At 41.9% G+C, this 22,159-nt stretch overlaps 1 protein-coding gene across 1 annotated transcript in view; it reads right to left on the reverse strand.

Moving 5' to 3' along the window:
• Positions 1 to 22,159, reverse strand: part of LOC137353296 (histone acetyltransferase p300-like) — a 125,565-nt gene that overhangs the window by 44,768 nt on the left and 58,638 nt on the right. Inside the window, exons 9-17 of the mRNA XM_068019407.1 lie at positions 21,852 to 21,969; positions 21,025 to 21,199; positions 19,077 to 19,154; positions 16,833 to 16,945; positions 15,589 to 15,747; positions 13,838 to 14,308; positions 4,210 to 4,395; positions 1,794 to 1,947; positions 562 to 680 (exon numbers count right to left, since the gene is read on the reverse strand). Of these exons, the coding sequence (XP_067875508.1) occupies positions 562 to 680; positions 1,794 to 1,947; positions 4,210 to 4,395; positions 13,838 to 14,308; positions 15,589 to 15,747; positions 16,833 to 16,945; positions 19,077 to 19,154; positions 21,025 to 21,199; positions 21,852 to 21,969 (1,573 nt within the window). The remainder of the gene's footprint in view (positions 1 to 561; positions 681 to 1,793; positions 1,948 to 4,209; positions 4,396 to 13,837; positions 14,309 to 15,588; positions 15,748 to 16,832; positions 16,946 to 19,076; positions 19,155 to 21,024; positions 21,200 to 21,851; positions 21,970 to 22,159) is intronic.

Below are 22,159 nucleotides of genomic sequence, written 5' to 3' on the forward strand. Positions count from 1 at the left end.
ATATCAACCATCTGGCACAAGTTTTTAAAAAAAAAATTGCTGATATTAGCAAGGCAACTGATTTGCAATTTCAAGGAAAATGGAAAAAAAAATCACAATATGTTACTCTCAAAACACTGAAAAATCCCAGAATCGCAGGAAATAAACAGAATTTCACTTATTCGGTCATCATAAGCCAATTGTATATCACAGGCAGGTCCAAAAGTTTTACCTTTCCAGGGGAAAGACGGATAAAACGGCAAAATATTGAACATCATGACTTTGGTAACACCCAATATTATCAAGTAACAAGGGCACAGAGAGTTTCATATAACAGCATTTGCTTTTCCTTTTGTTGATACTGTGGAAAGGTTATGTTACAAAATATCTGAACAGGAAAATAACCATGACTTGGCATGTACACTTTCACAGAAGTTCTGGTAAATGACATAGATCCTGCTCCAAAAGGAACAGAGCATTGCATTTCTACTTATTGCGGCTGCTTTAGCCGATTTGGGAGGTGTAATGAATTATCGTTGAATTATGGCTGAAAAATATGCATACTGCTTAAACCATACTTACAGGAATACCCAGGAGCTGAGGATCCACAGGTTGCCGGAAAGGAAGTGACTCAGGGTCCTGACGGTAAAGTGCTTCCAGTGTCGGCATTAGCGCCTGCCGTAACTCTTCTGGCTTGAAAACTAAACAAACAGAATGAAGAAAAAAAGTAATTACACTAAAAATAACGTGGAGACACCTGCGACTTAAAATTCACCACTGTAACATTAATAAATTTGAAGAGTGTTAACTTTTTTGATTCTTTCATTTGTTTCCCCCTCATTTTGTTAGCTACTGGTACACCTTTAAAATTAAATTTTCCATAATAGGGTATCAACATTCAACTGTCCATATCAAAATCCATCTATTTCAGCACCGTTCACAGACCACAACAACAAATGAAGAACACAGGTGACTCGATGCAGTTCTTCCTTCGGGGAGGTAAACAGTGATGATATGGGGACAATATTCTGCATTCTCCCAGCCTCAATTTCCTGCATCCCTGTTGGGTGATATATACAGCCCGATTTTAACTCTAAGTGAATAGGTTTGGAATGAGTTAAAATTTCACCCCTAGTCTGTGCCTCCCTGCAGTAAAAATGACCAAAACTGGCAAATCAGTGGGACAAGAATCAAATTGAGTGCACTATTGCTCCAATTCAACATAGGCATCATTCCTCTTCACTTCCTCCTAATTTATCTATTTGCTCTTTTACTATCTAAAATTCTGACACTTGCCAACTATAAATGAAACTTGAAACACTCTCCAAAATTCTCATTCTTAGATACGTCTGTATTCATACTCTCCCTTTACCAAAAGACTTCATCCCCTCTGCATTGATTGAGGAAAGCTGTTATGTGTTCTTTTGGAATATTCCATTTAGTATCATAGCGAACAAGTGGTAACTCCACTTCTCTCACACACCCACGCGTCCTAGAAAAATCTGAATATCCATCAGGGCTCTGGTTCAAACTAACATGGGAATCTGACAAATTGACAAAAGGCAAATTCAGGACTGATGTTAGGAAATTTTTAATGTTGAGTGATCAACATCTGGAATGGATTTATTGTTAGAGTAATGAAGATGAAGACCCCAGATGCTCTGATGAGAAGGTAGAGGTTGCAGCGCCTTTCTGGATGGATGAACTAAGATGGCCGTCCGCATATTTATGTATCTTGTTTTGGTACAGACTGGCATTTAATTAGCACCTGCTCCTCCACCCGCACTAAGATGAAAAAAGATAAATGTACATACTCTTCTTACGTGACTGTCCACTCGCAGGGGATGACTGAGTTGCCAAGTTTGTACTATCTTCTTCCTCTTTTGCTTCACCTTTCACTTCTGGTTTCTTCTCATCAGCCTCCATTGGCTCCTGTTTACACTCTTCCGTCGTGGGTTCTTCTTTTATCTACAAATAATATCCAAAAGCAAAGTAGTTTTATTTTTTTCCTTGTGTACACTAACCTGGCACAGGCATTATAGCGGTGGGAATTAACTCCCCTCCTCAAAATGCTCACCAATCTTGACTTGTGCATAGTCTAGGGACTAGGCAACAATCCATAGTGCACAGCTCTCAATTACCCAACAATGCATCTTAACCCAAATCTCAAAGTCAAAAAACAAATCAGAGGGCAGATTTATAATGTGCTAACTAGTAATTTGAAGCATAGTCCTAGAACCTAGACTGCTCACTGAATTACTAAATGAATGTTAAATGAGTCATAAAATAAAATGTTCAAACATACTATGCTAATCTGTCACTAAATCTAAGTTTTTAAACTGGACAGCATGCACTTTTTCCATTGTCAAGTAACAAGTGCCTACAGATTGCTTAACATATAGCAAACTAAAAGGAAATCTAGCACTGTTGAACATTTGTGGATTATTCAAGATTAATATATATGACACTCGAATTTCTATATCTGGTAATCCAAAAGAATTTGGAATTATAAATTGCAATGCAGTGATGCCTCTGTAAAATAAACCAAACATATATTCAACCTCCATTTGTTCTGCATTTAAAAAGAATGCCAGATAAGGAAAACGCAAAATGGTTACCCACAGCTCAACACAAGCTTTTAAAGTTATCAGAAGCCAAGGCATATATTGTTGCTTTTGTGACCATTAGAAAATAAGCAGAAGTAGGCAAATATAAGGCTGATTAGGAAACCTGTGCATACCACCTTTTATTGTTTGTTGGTGGTGGGGGAGATGGGGGCAGGGGTGTTAGGGAAGGACCAGAGGGAAATGCCAACTGCATTTTTATAACATTCTCCCAAAAAAATAATGCAAGCCACCAGCAATCTAGCAACCCAACCATTACTGAAATTTGTGTTGTGTAAGTTAAGATGCAGGTGATACACCATCTATGATGTCTGAAATCAAATTTCAGACATTCAATACCTTTAATCCATTCAATCCAACATTTTATCATTAACTAAGCTTTCAGTTTTGAACATCCATCTAATATTCAGCTTCAAAGATAGATTTCTGTTAACAATACATGGAAAATTTGGTATGAAAATTATTTTTCATTGATAAAATTTGAAAAAGTTGCAACTTCACAGGATTCTCAGACAATTCAAGACCTCATCGAACTACTCTAGATTAGAAATGCAAATACATCACAATGCTTATAAACTTAGATTACTGAGGTTACGTAGGTAATATCAGCTGTGGCTCAGTGGGTAGCATAAATGCCTCAAATGTAGAAGATTGGAGGACTTAAGCATAAAACTCAATGCTAATACTGCTGTCCTTTAGGGGACATGATAGAGGTATATAAAATTATGAGAGGCATAGATAGGGTAAATAGCCAGAGTCTGTTTCCCATGGTAGGTGTGACTAAAACTAGAGGGCATAGGTTTAAGGTGAGAGGGAGGAGGTTTAAAGGGGATCAAAGGGGTAAATTTTTCACACAAAGAATAGTGGGTATCTGGAATGAGCTGCCTGAGGTGGTGGTGGAGGCAGGAACAGTAGTGACATTTAAGAGGCATCTGGACAGGTACTTGAATGAGCAACGCATAGAGGGATATGGAATTAATGCAGGCAGGTGGGATTAGTATAGAGAAGCATTATGGTCGGCATGGACGCGGTGGGCTGAAGGGCCTGTTTCTATGCTGTACGACTATGACTTTTTAGTTAAATAGACATGATTTTGCCCCATATATAAAGCTGAACACTAGGTGCTTTTGTACAGATATACAAGTAAAAATACACTAACCATGGCACTCTAATATACTAAATAATCAAGTACTATATCATATAACCTGCTGCTTGTCGTTTCTTATATCTCATTATGCCTGCAATGAGAAGAAGCTCTTTGCAAATGCACATTATGATTAAAAAAACTAGGGTAGCATTGTGTGGCAGCAGATGATCAGCTTGGCAAGACAAAATAGCAAGTGGATGCCAGGCAGTCTCCTCAGGGTCAAAGGAAAACCCGAAGGAAGACCTGGTATTAGGAACGTTCTCATGCACCTTATTGAGCATTGGAGGCCTGGAAGCATAAAGCTTGCCTGCTATCACAGCTATAATTGGTGCATGGCTCAAGATCAGCAGGAAATTGGAATGGGTAAGGTAAGAAAAATAATTTGGGAAATAGAGGTTCTTACCATTATTGCAAAAAACATGTAGTTCGATGAATTAAGGAGTAAATGTCACTTCTTACCTCCTGTTTTATCTCCTGCTTTGGTTCCACAGTTTCTGGCTCAGTTTCTTCCTCTTCTTGCTTTTCCTCCATCTTTATGTCAGACACTGGTGCCTCAGTGGCTGGCTGCTGCGAATTTGTGTCTGTACTGCTAACTGATGCTGGGGTCGACACTCTGCCATCTGCACTTACTGCAGATTGTGAAAGCTAAAGCAAACCAAAAAGAGTGATCAGGTCAAGTAGTAAAAAGCTGCCAACAACTCTATACAATGGAATAGCATCAGCTGTAAAAACACAACAGAGCAGTGCACATTCAAATGCTTAAGTCATAATGATTAAATTTAACCTGTTTTCTCTTAGCAGATGATAAAAAACTTGGCAAAGTTGTAGGTAGCGATGAGGATAGTTATAGGTTTCAGGATGACAGACAGGATGGTGAAATGGGCAGAAGCATGGCAGATGGAGCTCAATGCAGAGAAGTGTGAAATTATGCACTTTGGGAGGACTAATATGGATGAACTATAAATGGCATGGACTTTGAAAAGTGTACATGAGCAAAGAGACCTTAATGTTAATACACACAAATCCTCGGGTGGCAGCATAAGTTGATAAGATGTTTAAAAAAGCATATAGGTTACTTGGATTTAAGAACATGGGAGCAGGAGTAGGCCATTCAGCCCTTCGAGCCTGCTCTGCCATTCTAGATCAGGGCCGATCGTCTACCTCAACACCACATTCCCGCAGTATTCCCATATCCCTTGTCGTCATTAGCAACTAGAAATCTATTGATCTCTGTCTTGAACTTACTCAGTGAGTGAGCTTCCACCACCCTCTGGGGCAGAGAATTTCAAGCATTCACCACTCTCTGAGTGAAGAAGTTCCTCTTCATCTCAGTCCTAAATGGCTTGCCCTTTATTGAGATTGTGTCCTCTGGTTCCAGACCCCACAGCCAGGGGAAACATCGTTTCTGTATCTACCCTGTCTATCCCTTTAAAAATTTTGTAAATTTCTATGAGATCGCCTCTCATTCTTGTAAACTCCAGAGAATAAAAGCCCAATCTCCTCAATCTCACCATCCCAGGAATTAGTCTGGTGACCCTCCACTGCATTCCCTCTATGGCAAGTATATCATTCCTCAGGCAAGGGGATCAGAAGTGCACACAATATTCCAGGTGCAGCCTCACCAATGCGCTATACAATTGAAGCAAAACTTCTTCTGCTCCTGTACTCAAATCCTCTTGTGATAAAGGCTAACATACATTTTGCCTTCCTAATTGCTTGCTGCGCCTGCATGCTAGCTTTCAGTGACTTATGAACAAGGACACCCAGGTCCTTTGGACACCAACACTTTCCAATCTCTCACCATTTAAGAAATACTCTGCACCTCTGTTCCTCCTACCAAAGTGGATAACCTCACACTTATCCACATTATATTCCATCGGCTATGTACTTGCCCACTCACTCAGCCTGTCCAAATCCCCTTGAAGCCTCCTGGCATCCTCCTCGCAACTCACATTCCCACCAAGTTTTGTGTCATCTGCAAACTTGGAAATATTACATTTGGTCCCCACATCCAAATCATTGACAGACTGCAAACAGCTGGGGCCCCAAGCACTGATCCTTGCAGTAGCCCACTGGTCACAGCCCACCAACCTGAGAATTTATCTATTCCTACTCCTATTTTCTGCCCTTTACCCAATCCTCAATCCATTATTGAGGACTAAAATGTAAAAGCAAATAGATCATGCTAGAACTTTAAAATCAGTGGCTAGGCCTCAGTTGGAGTACTGTAGACAATTCTGGGCACCACATTTTCGGAAAGATGTAAAGGTCTTTGAAAAGGTGCAGGAGATTTACTTAGATATCAGGGATGAGGGACTTCAGTTATGAGGGAGAGATTGGAAAAGTTAAGACTGTTCTCCTTGGAACAGAGAAGGTGAAGAGGTGACCTAATAGATTTTCAAGATGAAGAGAGGTTTTGTTAGAGAGAAAAACTATTCCCTCTTATGAGTGGGTCAATAACTAGAGATCATAAATTCAAAATCATTGGAAAAAGACCTAGAGTGGGAAATGAAGAGAATTTTTTTTCCACTTGGAGTTGTCAAAGCTAATTCTATAAATAATTTCAAAAGGGAGTTTGGACAGGTACTTGATGAGAGACTTGCAGGGTTAGACAAAAAGCAGGAATGTGGGACTAAACATGACTGCTTTCAGAGCCAGCACAGGTACAATGGGCAGAATGCCCACTTTCTGTGCTGTAAGTTTCCATGATACAGCAATAAAAGTTCTTCTGAAATGCAAACCACTTGCATGTTAAATTCTATTATGAAGCTACCCTACAAAAAGTACCAAATAGGCTGTTGGCCTTTATGTGGAGTGTTGGAATAAAAAAAGTGAGAAAGTGATGCTTCACTGGTATAGAATCTTAGTAAGATCCTGTTTGAAGTACTGCATTCAGCTTGGACACTGAACCTCAAGATGATGTAAAGGTCTTGGAAGGGGTATAATGCAGATTCAGGGGCTAAAGGGTTTAGTATGGGGGCTGGTTGCATGGACTTGGTTTGATCTAAATAAGGTCTTAAATGATAAAGGGATTTGATGAGGTAGATACAGAGAAATTATTTCCTCTGGTTGGGAAATCCAGAGGGCATAATCTTAAAAAATTAGAACTAGTCCATTTGAGTAAAATTAGGAATTACCTTTTTTACACTAAGGGTAGTGGAAATCTGGAACACTCTCCTTCAAAATGCTGTGGATGCTGAGTGAATTGAAATTTGAGGCTGAGATTGATAGGCTTCTGTTGGGCACCAAGGGATATGGAGCAAAGGCGGGTAAATGAAGTTGAGGTACAGATCATTAATGATCTAACTGAATGGAGGAGCAGGATCAAGGCTGAATGGTCTACTCCTATGTGGACTCTGTTTATCAGACACTGCATAACAAGGTTCCACGAAAGCCATAAAGCTAAAATTACGAAAATATACATTTGTACATTGCATTTCTAAAAACTACAGTTTGCTGTTGAATACTTGAGTAGAATGTATGGCCTTATTCTAAAGTGATCTTATAACTTGTTTTCCACAATGAGTGTACAATACTTAGCCAGAAAAGTTAATTCTGCAGTACAAACTGATCCATCTCGGCCTCCTCCTGAAGTCCCCAGCATCACAGATGCCAGGCTTCAGCCAATTCGATTCACTCCGCGTGATATCAAGAAACGACTGAAGGCACTGGATACTGCAAAAGCTATGGGCCCGGACAATATACCGGCAATAGTACTGAAGACCTGTGCTCCAGATCTTGCCGCGCCCCTAGCCAAGCTGTTCCAGTACAGCTACTGGTATCTACCCTGCAATGTGGAAAATTGCCCAGGTATGTCCTGTACACAAAAGCAGGACAAGTCCAACCCGGCCAATTACCGCCCCATCAGCCTACTCTCAATCATCAGTAAAGTGATGGAAGGTGTCATCAACAGTGTTATCAAGCGGCATTTGCTTAGCAATAACCTGCTCAGCGATGCTCAGTTTGGGTTCCGCCAGGGCCACTCAGCTCCTGACCTCATTACAGCCTTGGTTCAAACATGGACAAAAGAGCTGAACTCAAGAGGTGAGGTGAGAGTGACTGCCCTTGACCTCAAGGCAGCATTTGACCGAGTATGGCATCAAGGAGCCCTAGCAAAACTGAGGTCAATGGGAATCAGGGGGAAAACCCTCCGCTGGCTGGAGTCATACCTAGCGCAAAGCAAGATGGTTGTGGTTGTTCGAGGTCAATCATCTGAGCTCCTGGACATCACTGCAGGAGTTTGTCAGGGTAGTGTCCTAGGCCCAACCATCTTCAGCTGCTTCATCAATGACCTTCCTTCAATCATAAAGGTCAGAAGTGGGGATGTTCGCTGATGATTGCACAATGTTCAGCACCATCAGATACTGAAGCAGTCCGTGTAGCAATGCAGAAAGGCCTGGACAATATCCAGGCTTGGGCTGATAGGTGGCAGGTAACATTCGCGCCACACAACTGCCAGGCAATGACCATCTCCAACAAGAGAGAATCTAACCATCTCCCCTTGACATTCAACGGCATTACCATCGCTGAATCCCCCACTATCAACATCCTAGGGGCTACCACTGACCAGAAACTGAACTGGAGTAGCCATATAAATACCGTGGCTAGGAATCCTGAGGCGAGTAACTCACCTCCTGACTCCCCAAAACCTGTCCACCATCTACAAGGCACAAGTCAGGAGTGTGATGGAATACTCTCCACTTGCCTGGATGGGTGCAGCTCCAACAACACTCAAGAAGCTCGACACCATCCAGGACAAAGTAGCCCGCTTGATTGGCACCCCATCTACAAACATTCACTCCCTCCACCACCGACACACAGTGGCAGCAGTGTGTACCATCTACAAGATGCACTGCAGCAATGCACCAAGGCTCCTTGGACAGCACCTTCCAAATCCGCGACCTCTACCAACTAGAAGGACAAGGGCAGCAAATACATGGGAACACCACCACCTGCAAGTTCCCCTCCAAGTCACACACCATCCTGACTTGGAACTATATCGTCGTTCCTTCACTGTCGCTGGGTCAAAATCCTGGAACTCCCTTCCTAACAGCACCGTGGGTATACCTACCCCAAAAGGACTGCAGCAGTTCAAGAAGACAGCTCACCACCACCTTCTCAAGGGCAATTAGGGATGGGCAATAAATGCTGGCCTGGTCAGCGTCGCCCACATCCCATGAATGAAAAGAAATAAAAATTTCACCCCGTAAGTAAGGTAATTTACAATGCAGTTCACCAAACAAAAATCACAAATTCCCTAGTTTGCAGTATGGCCAGGTAATTTGTTCCTCAGACTATGCTGCTGCTGTTTTTCAACTGCACTTTTATTTGGGAGGGCAGAGGGGAGGAGGAGTCTGTAGTGATATGCTGTATCCAACCCTTAACTTAATGCTTCTCCAATGCTATTTGCTGTCAGAGTGATACAGCACTGAAACAGGCGCTTCAGCCCACCGAGTCTGTGCCGACCAACAACCACCCATTTATACTAATCCTACATTAATCCATTAATCCCATATTCCCTACCACATCCCCACCATTTTCCTACCACCTACCCACACTAGGGGCAATTTACAATGGCCAATTTACCTATCAACCTGCAAGTCTTTGGCTGTGGGAGGAAACCGGAGCACCCGGTCACAGGGAGAACTTGCAAACTCCGCACAGGCAGTACCCAGAACCGAACCCCGGTCGCTGGAGCTGTGAGGTTGTGGTGCTAACCACTGCGTCGCTGTGTTGAGAATCATAAGAATAAATTCGCCTACCACCATCTTGGGGCATATATTATCAATGTTTCAAGCCATAGGACCAGAGCACAGAAGGAGGCCATTCAGCCCATCGTTTCCACACCGGCCTAATAAACTAGTCGCCCAAACTAATCCCACCTGCCAGCAACTGGTCCATAGCCCTGCAGGTTACAGCACTTCAGGTACATGTCCAGGTACCTTTTAGAAGAACTGAGGGTCTCTGCCTCCATCACCATTCCTGGCAGTGAATTCCAGACACTCACCACCCTCTGGATGAAAAGGTTTCTTCTCATGTCCCCTCTAATCCTTCTACCAATCACCTTAAATCAGTGTCCCCTGGTAACTGACCTCCCCGCCAGGGGAAACAGGTCCTTCCTGTCCACTCGATCTAGGCCCCTCATAATTTTGTACACCTCCATCAAGTCACCCTTCAGCCTCCTCAGTTCCAGTGAAATCATTTTACTGACCTAGCCTATCCAATCTTTCCTCATAGCTGCAATCTTCAAGCCCTGGCAACATTCTTGTAAATCTCCTTTGTACTCTCTCCAGAGCAATTATGTCCTTTCTGTAATGTGCACGCAATACTTCAACTGTGGCCTAAACAGCATTTTATACAGTTCCAGCATCACATCCCTGCTTTTGTACTCTTATACCTCGGCCAATAAAGGAAAGCAATCCATACACTTTCTTCACCACTCTATCCACCTGTCCTGCCACCTTTAGGGACCTGTGGACGTGCACTCCAAGGTCTCTCACTTCTACCCCTCTCAATATCCTTCCGTTTATTGTGTATTCCCTCACTTTATTTGGCCTCCCCAAATGCAATACCTCACACTTCTCTGGATTGAATTCCATTTGCAACTTTTCCGCCCACTCAACAAAACCATTGATATCATTCTGAAGTCTACGGCTTTCCTCCTTACTACTAACTACACAGCCAATTTTTGTGTCACCAGCAAATTTCCCAATCATGCCTCCCACATTTAAGTCCAAATCATTAATATATACCACAAACAGCAAGGGACCTAACACTGAGCTCTGTGGAATGCCACTGGAAACAGCTTTCCATTCGCAAACACATCCCTCGACGACTACCCTTTGCTTCCTGTCCCTGAGCCAAAATTGGATCCAACCTGCCACCTACCCCTGTATCCTATTTCATTTTACTGACCAGTCTGCCATGTGGGACCTTGTCAAATGCCTTACTAAAATCCATGTAAACCACATCCACTGCACTACCTTCATCAATCCGCCTGGTTACGTCCTCAAAAAACTCAACTAAGTTAGCAAGACATGACCTTCCCCCAACAAATCCATGCCGACCATCCCTGATTAATCCGTGCCCGTCTAAGTGGCAGTTTATCCTATCCCTCAGAATAGATTCTAACAATTTACCCACCACTGAGGTCAGACTGACCAGCCTATCATTATTTGGCTTATCCCTTGCATCTTTTTAAACAATGGTACCACGTTCGCAGACCTCCAATCATCTGGTACCTCGCCTGTATCTAGTGAGGATTTGAAGATGATCCTTAGCGCATCCACTATTTCCTCCCTGGCTTCCTTTAACAACCTGGGATGCAATCCATACGGTCCTGGCGATTTGTCCACTTTCAGGGATGTCAGACCCTCAAGCACTTCCTCTCTCATTATGCTTATCGTATCCAATATTTCACATTCCTCCTCTTTAACTACAATGTCTGCATCAACCCTCTCTTTTGTGAAGACAGAGGCAAAAAACTCATTAACAATCCTGCCCACATCATCTGCATCCATGCACAAGTTTCCCTGTACACCTCTGATAGGTCCTACCCTTTTCTTAGTTATCCTCTTGCTCTTAATGTACTGATAGAACATCTTCGGGGTTTCCTGGATTTTACCTGCCAATAATTTTTCATGTCCTCTTTGCTTTTCTAATTTCCCTTTTCACTTCACCCCTGCACTTTCTATGCTCCTCTATGCTTTCCAAAGTTTTTTAAAATTCATTCATGGAATGTGGGCGTTACTGACTATGCCAGTATTCATTGCCCATCCCGAATTGCCCTTGAGAAGGTGGTGGTGTGCTGCCTTCTTGAACCGCTGCAGTTCATGTGAGGTAGGTACACCTACAGTGCTGTTAGGAAGGGAGTTCCAGGATTTTGACCCAGCAACAGAAGAAACGGCAATATAATTCCAAGTCAGGATGGTGTGTGACTTGGACGGGAACTTGCAGGTGGTGATGTTCCCATGCATCTGCTGCTCTTGTCCTTCGAGGTGGTAGAAGTCACAGGTTTGGAAGGTGCTGTCTAAGGAGCCTTGGTACGTTGCTGCAGTGCATCTTGTAGATGGTACACACTGCTGCCACTGTGTGTCGGTGGTGGAGGGAGTGAATGTTTGTGGATGGTGTGCCAATCAAGCGGGCTGCTTTGTCCTGGATGGTGTCGAGCTTCTTGAGTTTTGTTGCAGCTGCACCCATCCAGACAAGTGGAGAGTATTCCATCACACTCCTGACTTGTGCCTTGTAGATGGTGGACAGGCTTTGTGGAGTCAGGAGGCAAGATATTTGTGATTGTCATAAGCTTTTTATTTTGCTTTGAATTACCCTGTAAGCTTTTAGATAACCAGGGGGCTCTAGATTTGGTAGTAGCACCCTTAATCTTTGTGGGGACATGCCTACACTATGCTCGTACTATTTTGCTCTTGAATGCCTCCCATTGGTTTGCCACTGATTTTCCTTCAAGTAGCTGTATCCAGTCCACTTTCGCCAGGTCACCTCTCAGTTTTGTAAAATTTGCCTTCCCCCAATTTAGAACCTTTGCTCCTGTTTTATCTTTGTCCCTTTCCACGATTATGCTAAAACTAACTGTATTATGGTCACTATCTCCAAAATAGTCACCCACTGTTACTTCATCCACTTTCCCAGCTTCATTACCGAAGACTCCTCTTGGGCTTGTTACATGCTAGCTAAAAAAGTTCTCGATGTAGTTCAAGAATATTTCCCCCCTCTGTGCCCTTCACAGTTTGTATCCCAGTTGATAATGAGGTGGGGTAGTTGAAATACCCAACTATTATTGCCCCAAAGTTTTTGGCACTCAGAAATCTGCCTACATATTTGTTCTTTTATCTCCCTCTCACTATTTGAGGGTCTATAGTACACTCTCAGTAATGTGGCTGCCACCTTTTTATTTGAGCTCCACCCATATGACCTCGTTTGATGATTCATTTAGCATATCATCCCTCCTCAAAGCTGTTATTGATTGCTTAACTAATAATGCTACACCCCCTCCTTTTTTATCTCCCCCTCTATCATGCCTGAAAACTCTATATCCAGGGATGTTGAGCTGTCATTCTTGCCCCTCTTTAAGCCAAGTTTCTGTTATAGCAACGATATTGTGTTGCCATGTGTCTATCTGTGCCCTCAACTCACTGGGTATGAACACTGGCTAAAACAGGTGCTAAATCCATAAATTAGTACTTAATAGGCTGCATGCAGCAAATTCATGCACATAGCTGAAAATGCTCAACAGAAATGACTGTGGAAAATACTGAACTGTAATAACAAAATTATCAGGCTGTTCATTTGTAGTGCAGCTTTTTACTACAATGTGTAGCAGGATGTAGACAAAAAAATCTTAAGCAACAACTTCTTGATTGCATCTGGAACTGCCATAGCAGTTACCTTTCCTAAAACGATATTTCAACAAAAATCACCTTGCGTTTTTTTCCCCGTTTCAAAGTGGAGGATATCAATGCTGGAGAATAGAAACGCCTGATATATACTGAGCGTCAGCCAACATATTCAAGGTCAGACACAGTTAAGTGCCCTGCAAAGCTCCGATCCTTTGCTTCAACAACCTGCCTTGCATCCAACCTCAGAAAAGCACACCCACCATATTAGTGTAACTTATCCATTACCTATACTGGCTGACCCTTCTGCCCTCTCTTCAGTCAGATCGCCAATTAATGTCAACGTGGTAAAGCTTTGTGCCGAGGACCCACTAAGTTGTGACTGTGCAAAATCTTGTTGGATTTAATAGATCTTAAAGAATAACTAGATCCTGCATTTCGAACTGAAATATCACATTATTGAAATTCAACCCAGACACAGTTCAAAGGTGAATAGCCAAGTGCTAACCCATGGTGCCACTCAGTCCCCCAACCTGTGCACCTCTTATTTGTCCAGTCAGCTCAAGACATCAGACAGACCACTGGCCTGCCAACTCTTTGTTGTTGAGCACTGAAGATAGGAAAATTGGGAGAATAATCAAGAAAAATATGCTTAACTTGTATAGATTTTAATGGGATGATTCACTTAAGGTGTGTCCATAATTTTAAAAAAAACTTTTGAATGCCAATATACTCACTGGAGTACTAGGATGTTGAGGCTGTATCGGTGCAGTTGGTGTAGGGGTTGTTGGGGTTGTATTTTGCTGTGTTGATGGGGGTGGTGGTGGTTGTTGTTGCTGCTGTTCCCGCTCTCGCTGCTGCTGTTCCCGCTCTCGCTGCTGCTGCTTCTGTCCAGCTGTCACCTGCGGTTGTGGGGGAACTGGTGGAGGAGGAGGAAGCTGTTGCGTTTGTGGTGGTGTCTGGACTTGAGAAGGAGGGGGTGGCATTGCCTGCGGCTGCGAGTTAGGTGATGGTGTCTGTTGCCGTTGTTGGGGAGGAATGCTAGGTGGTGTCTGGTGAGGGGTGGGTGTGAGGCTTCTTGGCCCAGGGGATGGGGAATTCTGATGAAGTGAAGGCTGAGAAAGAGGGGGTGGGCAGCTGTACTGGGCACTCTGGGCTCCTGGTTGCATTGAAGCAGAACTGTTTACAGGTAGTGAGGAGTTTTGAGCCTGACGAGAGAAAACATAGTAAACAGAAACCATTAATATGTAGTACTCCTTTTTAAATAGGCTGAATCAAATTTGAGAGCTATATAAACCTTCCAATGTTAAACGTAACATGTATTAGATGCAATTGTGTGACAGCATTGTGGATTGCTAAAGCTGTATAAATTACAAAGCTGAGACAAATTTATGGTCAGTGTTACAAATAATGTAAATTCAAGTACAAGATCAATATCTGACAGGAAAAGGGCACATGACCGCTGGAAAAGCTACATTCACCACTTCCAACAAAGTGAAACTGCAGGCATTAGACAGGAAATGTGACACTTAGGACTCATAATAAAAGGTATAAAGACTGACCTGAAAATAAACATGCTATTAGCTTTGTAAGGACAGCCTTTTTTGACAGGTTATGTTTTTAAAAATTGACAGATTTGTAAAATTCTTAAGCTACTGTAACTGATCCCTGTGCCATCAAGTCTTCCCTTAGCCTTTGCCATTTTATCAGGGCCAGCAGGTATATGATTTGACCACGGTACCATGGCAAGTTAATGATAGGGTCCATTCAGTTTAGTTCCTTCAGTTCTTTTGTTGACCTTTGCTCTCAAGCATGGGCTGTCAGTAAAGTGAAAATAGCAACCTCTATTGCACCTGGGTGGTGCATCAGCCAGCCTTGTGGCCTGAGTGCGACTGCCAATTCAGTGATGACTTTAAAGGCTGTGTTTGTGACATGGTCTTCCACCTTATTTCCATTTAGGTCCCCAAATGCCATCAAGAAATATTCAGTTCATTAGCTGGATTCAAGGCCTAGTTTGAGTGATGTCTTCCCCAACTTCCTGTTATCCATTAGTTAAAGTTGAACTACTTTAAATATAATTAAGTTAACAAGTAAAATGATGGTTCAAATTTTACTGATTGATGCCTGTTTGGAAAAAGCAAACCAGAGGGCTACAATGGATGGTATGCTGTAACCAACTTTAGACACAGTACTGAACTCATTACCACTGGTTATGCATTTGAGAGTTGTTGAGGCACATCCCTTGATTTTTGTTGGCAAGCTGAACAAAACTATTCCAGATTTTTAACCAGTGCTCGTGGTTATCTTGGCACGAGAAATAGGATCTGTCCAATAGTTCTTGCCATTATTTTAAACCTGAAGAGTCTTCCATTTAGAATCCCATGGTCTCAAATGTTATTCGATACAGCACAGCGATATCTTATGCTCAATCATAAAATCAAAATTTAGCCCATAATGAACACAAAGGAATTAGAAGACAATGAAATACCGGAGACATGACTGGCTGGTTGCTGGCCTGCGTCATGGTGGTGCTGCCAGTGTTCATCCCAGGAGAGGATACGGAAAACTGGTTCGGAGATAGGAACTGATTCTGGGCAGGATGCTGTGCAGCCATAGGCTGTGCCATTCGGGAAGTGGATAATCCCATCTATGTACAAAGTGAATCCATTGTGTAAGAACATGCACAGGACAATCATAAAATTGTTATTTCTGAAAGCCATTTGGATACTTCTATAGATTTAGGAAGATGTGTGAAATGATGCTGAGTACTAAGGGCAGTGCAGCAATGCCATTCAGTGCCACGGCATAAGCGAACAGCAGATTCCCCATGTTCATAGCCGTTGAGCTCAGCCACACAGATTCCATTCTCCTTCACCATGCTTACCAGCATTCAGTTTCAGAACTGGACTGGCAAAAGCCCGAGAGTAGATCATTCCCTTGACCTCTGCACTGGGGTTAGCATGCAGTGTGAGCAGACCCAAAAATGGGGAAGAAAATATTCTTTTCAATTAAAGAGTCAAAATAAGCATCATTAGGTTGACAGCTTGCTATTGTGGTCACAGAGGCTGAATCTTCTGTGCCCGACATTGATGTTGGCAGCAGGCGAAGAGAATTCTTCTGTGCAGTGACTCATTTAAATAGTTGGGGCGGGCCGACTCCCCACCCCCCCAATCACAAGAGGGCTGGTTGTACATGTGGGTAATGAACGGTGAGCGTAAAAGTTTGTTTCTGTAACAGGCGTGAGCAAATATTGTGACATGGAAATGAGATTTTCAGGATAATGTCAAAGCTGCCACAATCCCACTTTATTATTTAAAATTTTAATCCAGTTCCTATGCAGATGCTTGGAACAACAAACACAAACTTCAGTCAAAAGCTATGTCTGTGTAAAACTAGTTCAATCTAGCGAAGATTAGGTACTTACAAATACCAAATAATTATCTGGTCTTTAGTTTTCACTATTTATGAACCACACAATATCCATGACATGTGCATACACAATTATGTGATGAAACCATGAAAATGACCTTTTTTCAATTTAGATACTTTTATGACAGCCACTTGAAGAAAATAAACTTGCAGGGCTACAGGGATTGAGTGAGGAAGTGGGACTGGCTGAATTGCTCCGTGGAGAATCGGCATGGATTCAATGTGCTGAATGGCCTCCTCCTGTGTCATAAATGACTATGATTCTATTGAGAGGTGTGTGAATGGAGAAAGCACAAATTGTACCTGGTTCATAGGTCCTGTCTGGGTCATCTGCCCAGGATGTGGTAGTGGAGGGTTTAGGCGTTGTCCCAGACCAGTTATCTGCATGCTGCCCATCTGTGAAAACTGGTTCATTCCTGGATTGAATAGAGTTGAAAAAAAGTCTTTTAGTAGAAAGCATAATAACAGCTGTTCAAAACAACATATAAAACCAATGAAAATGGACAATCTCTTTTAGTAGTAACCACTGAGGCACTTACTTTCTGACTGTGATTTCAAAACTCATGCTGGGTGACTCTCATGTCCTAATTTTGTACATAGATGCATAAAACCTATACAGCACTAGTTTATAGTGGCTGTATTCAAAAGTAGAATGTCACATATTTTTGCATTAATTAATTAACTAAAAGCAAAACACCTGCATAGAAAAATACACTGCAATATATTTTTTGTTTGATATTCAATTTATCATTTCAAATTTCTCCCATCACCATCCAGTAACCACCAGCATTTCACTCTAGCATCAGAGCTCAATATGGCCTAAACGATTCAAATGTGAAAGCATGAAATCGATATTGCCGAGTGCTTTTCTAGGTGGGGGGGTGGGGGGTGGTGAGGGATGCTGGTGAGACAATCTTGGAAAGATAAAGGCATTAAAATTTATCCTATTAATCAAAACAACAAAGCTGCATTTTTGTGAATCTTTAAATGAGAAAACTAATTTATTGGCTTACTTTCTGGTCACTATGTCGGGCACAGACTTAGTGAAAGATACCTAGAAATCTTCTGTTTGCACAAGTAGTAAATGTTTGCCTGCACACTTCTTGTAGTGATGTGGAGTATTCTGGTAGATGTCATTCTGTCAGGATTGATCTTGATCATTCAGTCTCCCCCTCTGCCCCCCGTTCTCCCGCTCTCCCCCTCTGCCCCCCTTCTCTCGCTCTCCCCCTCTGCCCCCCACTTCTCTCTCTGACACAGTTACAGTAAGCATGAGCACTCAGCAGATGGTTGATCAGTTTTTAACAAAATCTCAAGTCGGTTTCACAGCTGACAGATCCGGACATCGAGAAAGGCAGTTTCTGAACTTCGGACAGATTTGGAGTTTTTTTTTTTAAAAAAGGCCGCTGGAAAACCACGAATCTGTCTGAAGTTCAGAAACTGCTGTTCCCGACGTCAGGAGCTGTCAGCTGTGCAACTGATTTGCGATCTTTTTTAAAAGCCAGTCTGACAATATGGAATTTCTCATCTCCAGTCACGGAGCCCTGGAGAGAATGAGGAATGGCCCCAGGTACAGTTAACATCCGCGGGCCAGATGAAAACCTTTGGCAGGCCGGATCCTGGCCCACGGGCTGTTATGTTGGACAACCATGTTCCAGCAACTCAGAAGTCAAGAGTTCAAATCCCACTATGGAAAATTGTGAAACTGAATTCCTAAATCTGGTCATGTGTGTCTAACACCAGAAAATGACCATGATAATCGTCAGATTGTCGTAAAACAACTTTAATAATGCCCTTCAAAGAGAACCTGCCACTCCCTACTTGGTCTGGCTGATATCACTCCAGTCTCAAACTATGTGGTTGCCTCAGACCAAAGTAGGAATGGACAGTAAATATATCCCACTTCACTGAAATTCTAGTGACAACACTGATGTGTAATGTGTTAACACGTCTTTTTAATAGCAAAAATATGCTCATTTATTGTGATAGTGGCTGAATGGCCCAATAGATTAGTACATCAGAAAGTAGTGATTCATGACGTGTACCTTTTGTGCCTTAATTCATGATGCATAGTGCATTTGGCATTCATTAACACTCAATAAAATAACTGCTCAGTCTCGCCTCCCTCAGGCTGATTAGTTATTTTGTTCCATCCATTGGACTGAATCCCAAATCGAGTCTGATAGGCCCACAGGTCAGATGTTTATGCTGACCAGAGCTTTATAAAGGATCAGTGGCGAACAGTCATCTTCAGGACCCTTTACAGTTAACCAGATAAGGAACCTTTAGTAATGTCATTATCTATTCATACACTAGACTGTAGATTAACCATATTACAGATCAGGTGACTGACTCAACTGCAGAAATGAGGAACTGCGCCTAAAGTTGTGACTACCACCAAACTGCACCGAGGGCTATACGATCAATAAGTTATTGGAGACAGGTTGTTGGTTAGTAAACAGTTTGCAATTGGTCTAGGCAATGATCAGTATAACTAGATTACACCATATACTTGTACACAAGAAATACATTTTGAAATATGTATTTTACCACTTGGGGTCTGCATCCGGTTCATGATCTGGCTTGGCACATTTGGCCGCATAAGGGTCGGGTCAGAAAGCGGGCCATCTAAAATGCAACAAGACCAGGTTTAAACAAACGGCATATGTCAGTACTTTACAAAAGCAGGCAATTTCCCTGGCATCATCAAGGGACAGGGTCAATGAAACACTAAGGCAAATTCAACTATTAATCTTGTCTTTCCCAATTGACACTCTTCTGGTTTTATAATCCTGAATATGATGCTACGGCAGCCTTTCGAACACACGGGAATATTCCCCAGACTGCACTGACCTGTATTTCAACATTATTTTTCACAACTGTGTACCAGAAGGTGACAGATGGCGTGTACAAATCTGTTCACAAGATAGCAATTTATAAAATGTTTTCACTGCAGATATAATGGAATATCTTCCAAGACATAAGGCTGGCTTCACCTTCCATTGATGGGCTACATGCCAAACAGGACTACTGCCTGCTCATCTAACTACAACATGTGAGTATCTGTGCGTAGGGAACAAACATCTTCTATGATGGCTCACTTCAAGTGCTTCCAATCTGGTTTCATTCTCCTCTATGCAACAGAGTGTTTCTCTCGGAAGTGCATGTACACATGACAGATGAAGGTTAAATAAGGCTTGGCAGTGATGCCCTCTTCCTGTGGTCAAATAAACTGCCAATACTTACTGCCCAGGATCACAAAAAGAATGGCACACTTGGCTAAGGTACTGGAAAGCTGTCAGCAATAGTAAAACCATACTACTGCAAAGTCAGCACTTTCAGCGGGAAATCAGAGGAAAAAAAACAAATATCCACAATGCACGAAAAACAATCACACATTGGCTCATCCAGTGCCATTACTAATCAGAGGCAAATGTGACAGCTTCCATTTCAATTAGCCATTCAAGTACTGCTAATTAAAAGCACAATTCCTGAGGCCACACAGCCAATTATTTTCACTAACAGTAGTAGTTATACAGGAATCCCAAGAGATGGTTCTAATTTTCTTTATGCATAACAGCGAAAGGGGAAATTAACACAAAAGCAAGGATTGTTATTGGTTTAATTTTTAGACAAGTGTAATTTGGTTTTACGTTTCGGATGAGGGGTACATGCCATATATGTCATAACTTGCCCTTTCTCTTTACAGATGCTGATTGACCTGTGTGACCTGTGTATTCTAAAGCTTTTACTCTTTTTAATCGCTCCCTTTTTCTCAAAGGCACCGGCATACTGGGATACAATTCCACAACACTGGCAGTCCTCTGATACCATCTAAGTCACAATTCTTCTGTGCATATGAGTCAAGACTCTGAATGCCGATTGACTATCTAACTATGGGGTTACCACATGCAAACCCTGTCCAGTTGGCAGCTGACATTCACATAAGCTCACTTTTCAGATGGAATCATTAGATAACTATCCAACTGATCGTTTTCCCCTTTCTTAGTCTAGGGGCATAAGGGCCAAATTCAAAGTCCCAACTGCTGCTGCAGCTGACACCAGCTAATGCAGCAGAGTCCGGGAAATAAAACTTCTATATGGTTTAGCAGTAAATGGCTGAAGCCTTCACCCATTAGACCATCAGATTTGGCAGATTTAAATTAATTTTGTTAATTTATTGAACCAATTACAAATATATTTCTAAATAAATAAAAATTCCATTGGTATACTTTTAACAAGTTGTGATGTGAATTATCAGTATGACCAAACATGAGATACAATTTTAACATGCTCTCTGGGTCAGTGACAGAATACCATAGCTCTATAGAACACTGCAGCCAGCTGATCTATTACCGTTCCTTAGTTATGGTTAAGTTGCAAGGAAAAGTCCACAGCAAATGCATCATGGGCTTTAATGAGCATAAAATGAACCAACATTTCATTATCCATACTTCCCATTTTAACGAACTTTCGAATGTGCAAAAACCCTTCTTACTTGGAGTGAGTCCAGCCTGCAGTTGAGCCATGCTTGGGGGTTGGGCTGCTCCTGTAGGTAACATACCACTTTGGTTTGGCATTACACCCTGTTTCTGAAGCCTGGTGCGACGCTTTTCCTCCAGTTCCTTCTGAATCTTGTAGATCTTCTCAGCCAGCAAATGGTAGTACTCTGCCTGAATTTTCAAAACATACGAGAAAATTGAATTTTTTTAGAAAATTGATTTTTTTTTAAAGATGCAAGATGAGAAGATCTGATGGAAACAAAAGAAAGCCCAGTGATACAGGGTGGGAAAGAGTAATTAACCTACGTTGCAATTCAGTAAAAAAAATTCTAACGGAGAGTAAGTAAACATGCAAATTAGCTGATTCCTTGCATGTTACCAATGGACATCTGAAGCTCATTCCAGGTGGCCCAATTGTTCACCATGTTTATCCATGAGCTGTATAATTTCTTCAACCTACTGCCATTCTAACACTGTACAGAAAATATAGTCATAGAATTCCTGCCCGTTTGTTTACACACAGTTTGCATCCTTTCATGTGGCTGAAACAAATGATCATCAGTTTGGCTTTGCAATTTTGGGTAGAATACTGAAATGATGGCAGCAAGCTCATATCTATTTACTTGGCAGTTGCTGTATTATTTAACTGTATTTACCATATTGCATAGTTCATTTTTCATAAACAATTATACAGCAAAGCATGCCTACTTTTACATTTATAATAGAAATTAATCTTTGGCCTCAGTGAAAAGCAGATAACCCCAGCTTTTCACTTAGCTTAAGGCAAACTGTGCCACAACCAAAATATCAAATTATAACTTACCCTGCTGTTGGCAGACTCATACATGTCACCTTCCACCTTTCGTGCATAAGCCACCAGGTTTTCCATCCGCCTGTCTTTTAATGCTGCTGGGTCAGGTGTTGGGAATATGGCTTGAACTCTGTATATAGGGAACCAATCATTACACAATATGCAATTGTGCAGCGAGCTGAAATTTTGAAACAACCTTTAAACTAAACATTAATATAGTATAAATCTTCAACTCAAAAGAGCACGCCCCTTATTAAAATGCTGAGTTGCAAAATGAAATACCCTGACTCTTACAATTCATATCACTAAGTTATGCTACC

Source organism: Heterodontus francisci, chromosome 41 (genome assembly GCF_036365525.1).
Source record: "Heterodontus francisci isolate sHetFra1 chromosome 41, sHetFra1.hap1, whole genome shotgun sequence".
NCBI classification, from domain to species: Eukaryota; Metazoa; Chordata; class Chondrichthyes; order Heterodontiformes; family Heterodontidae; genus Heterodontus; species Heterodontus francisci.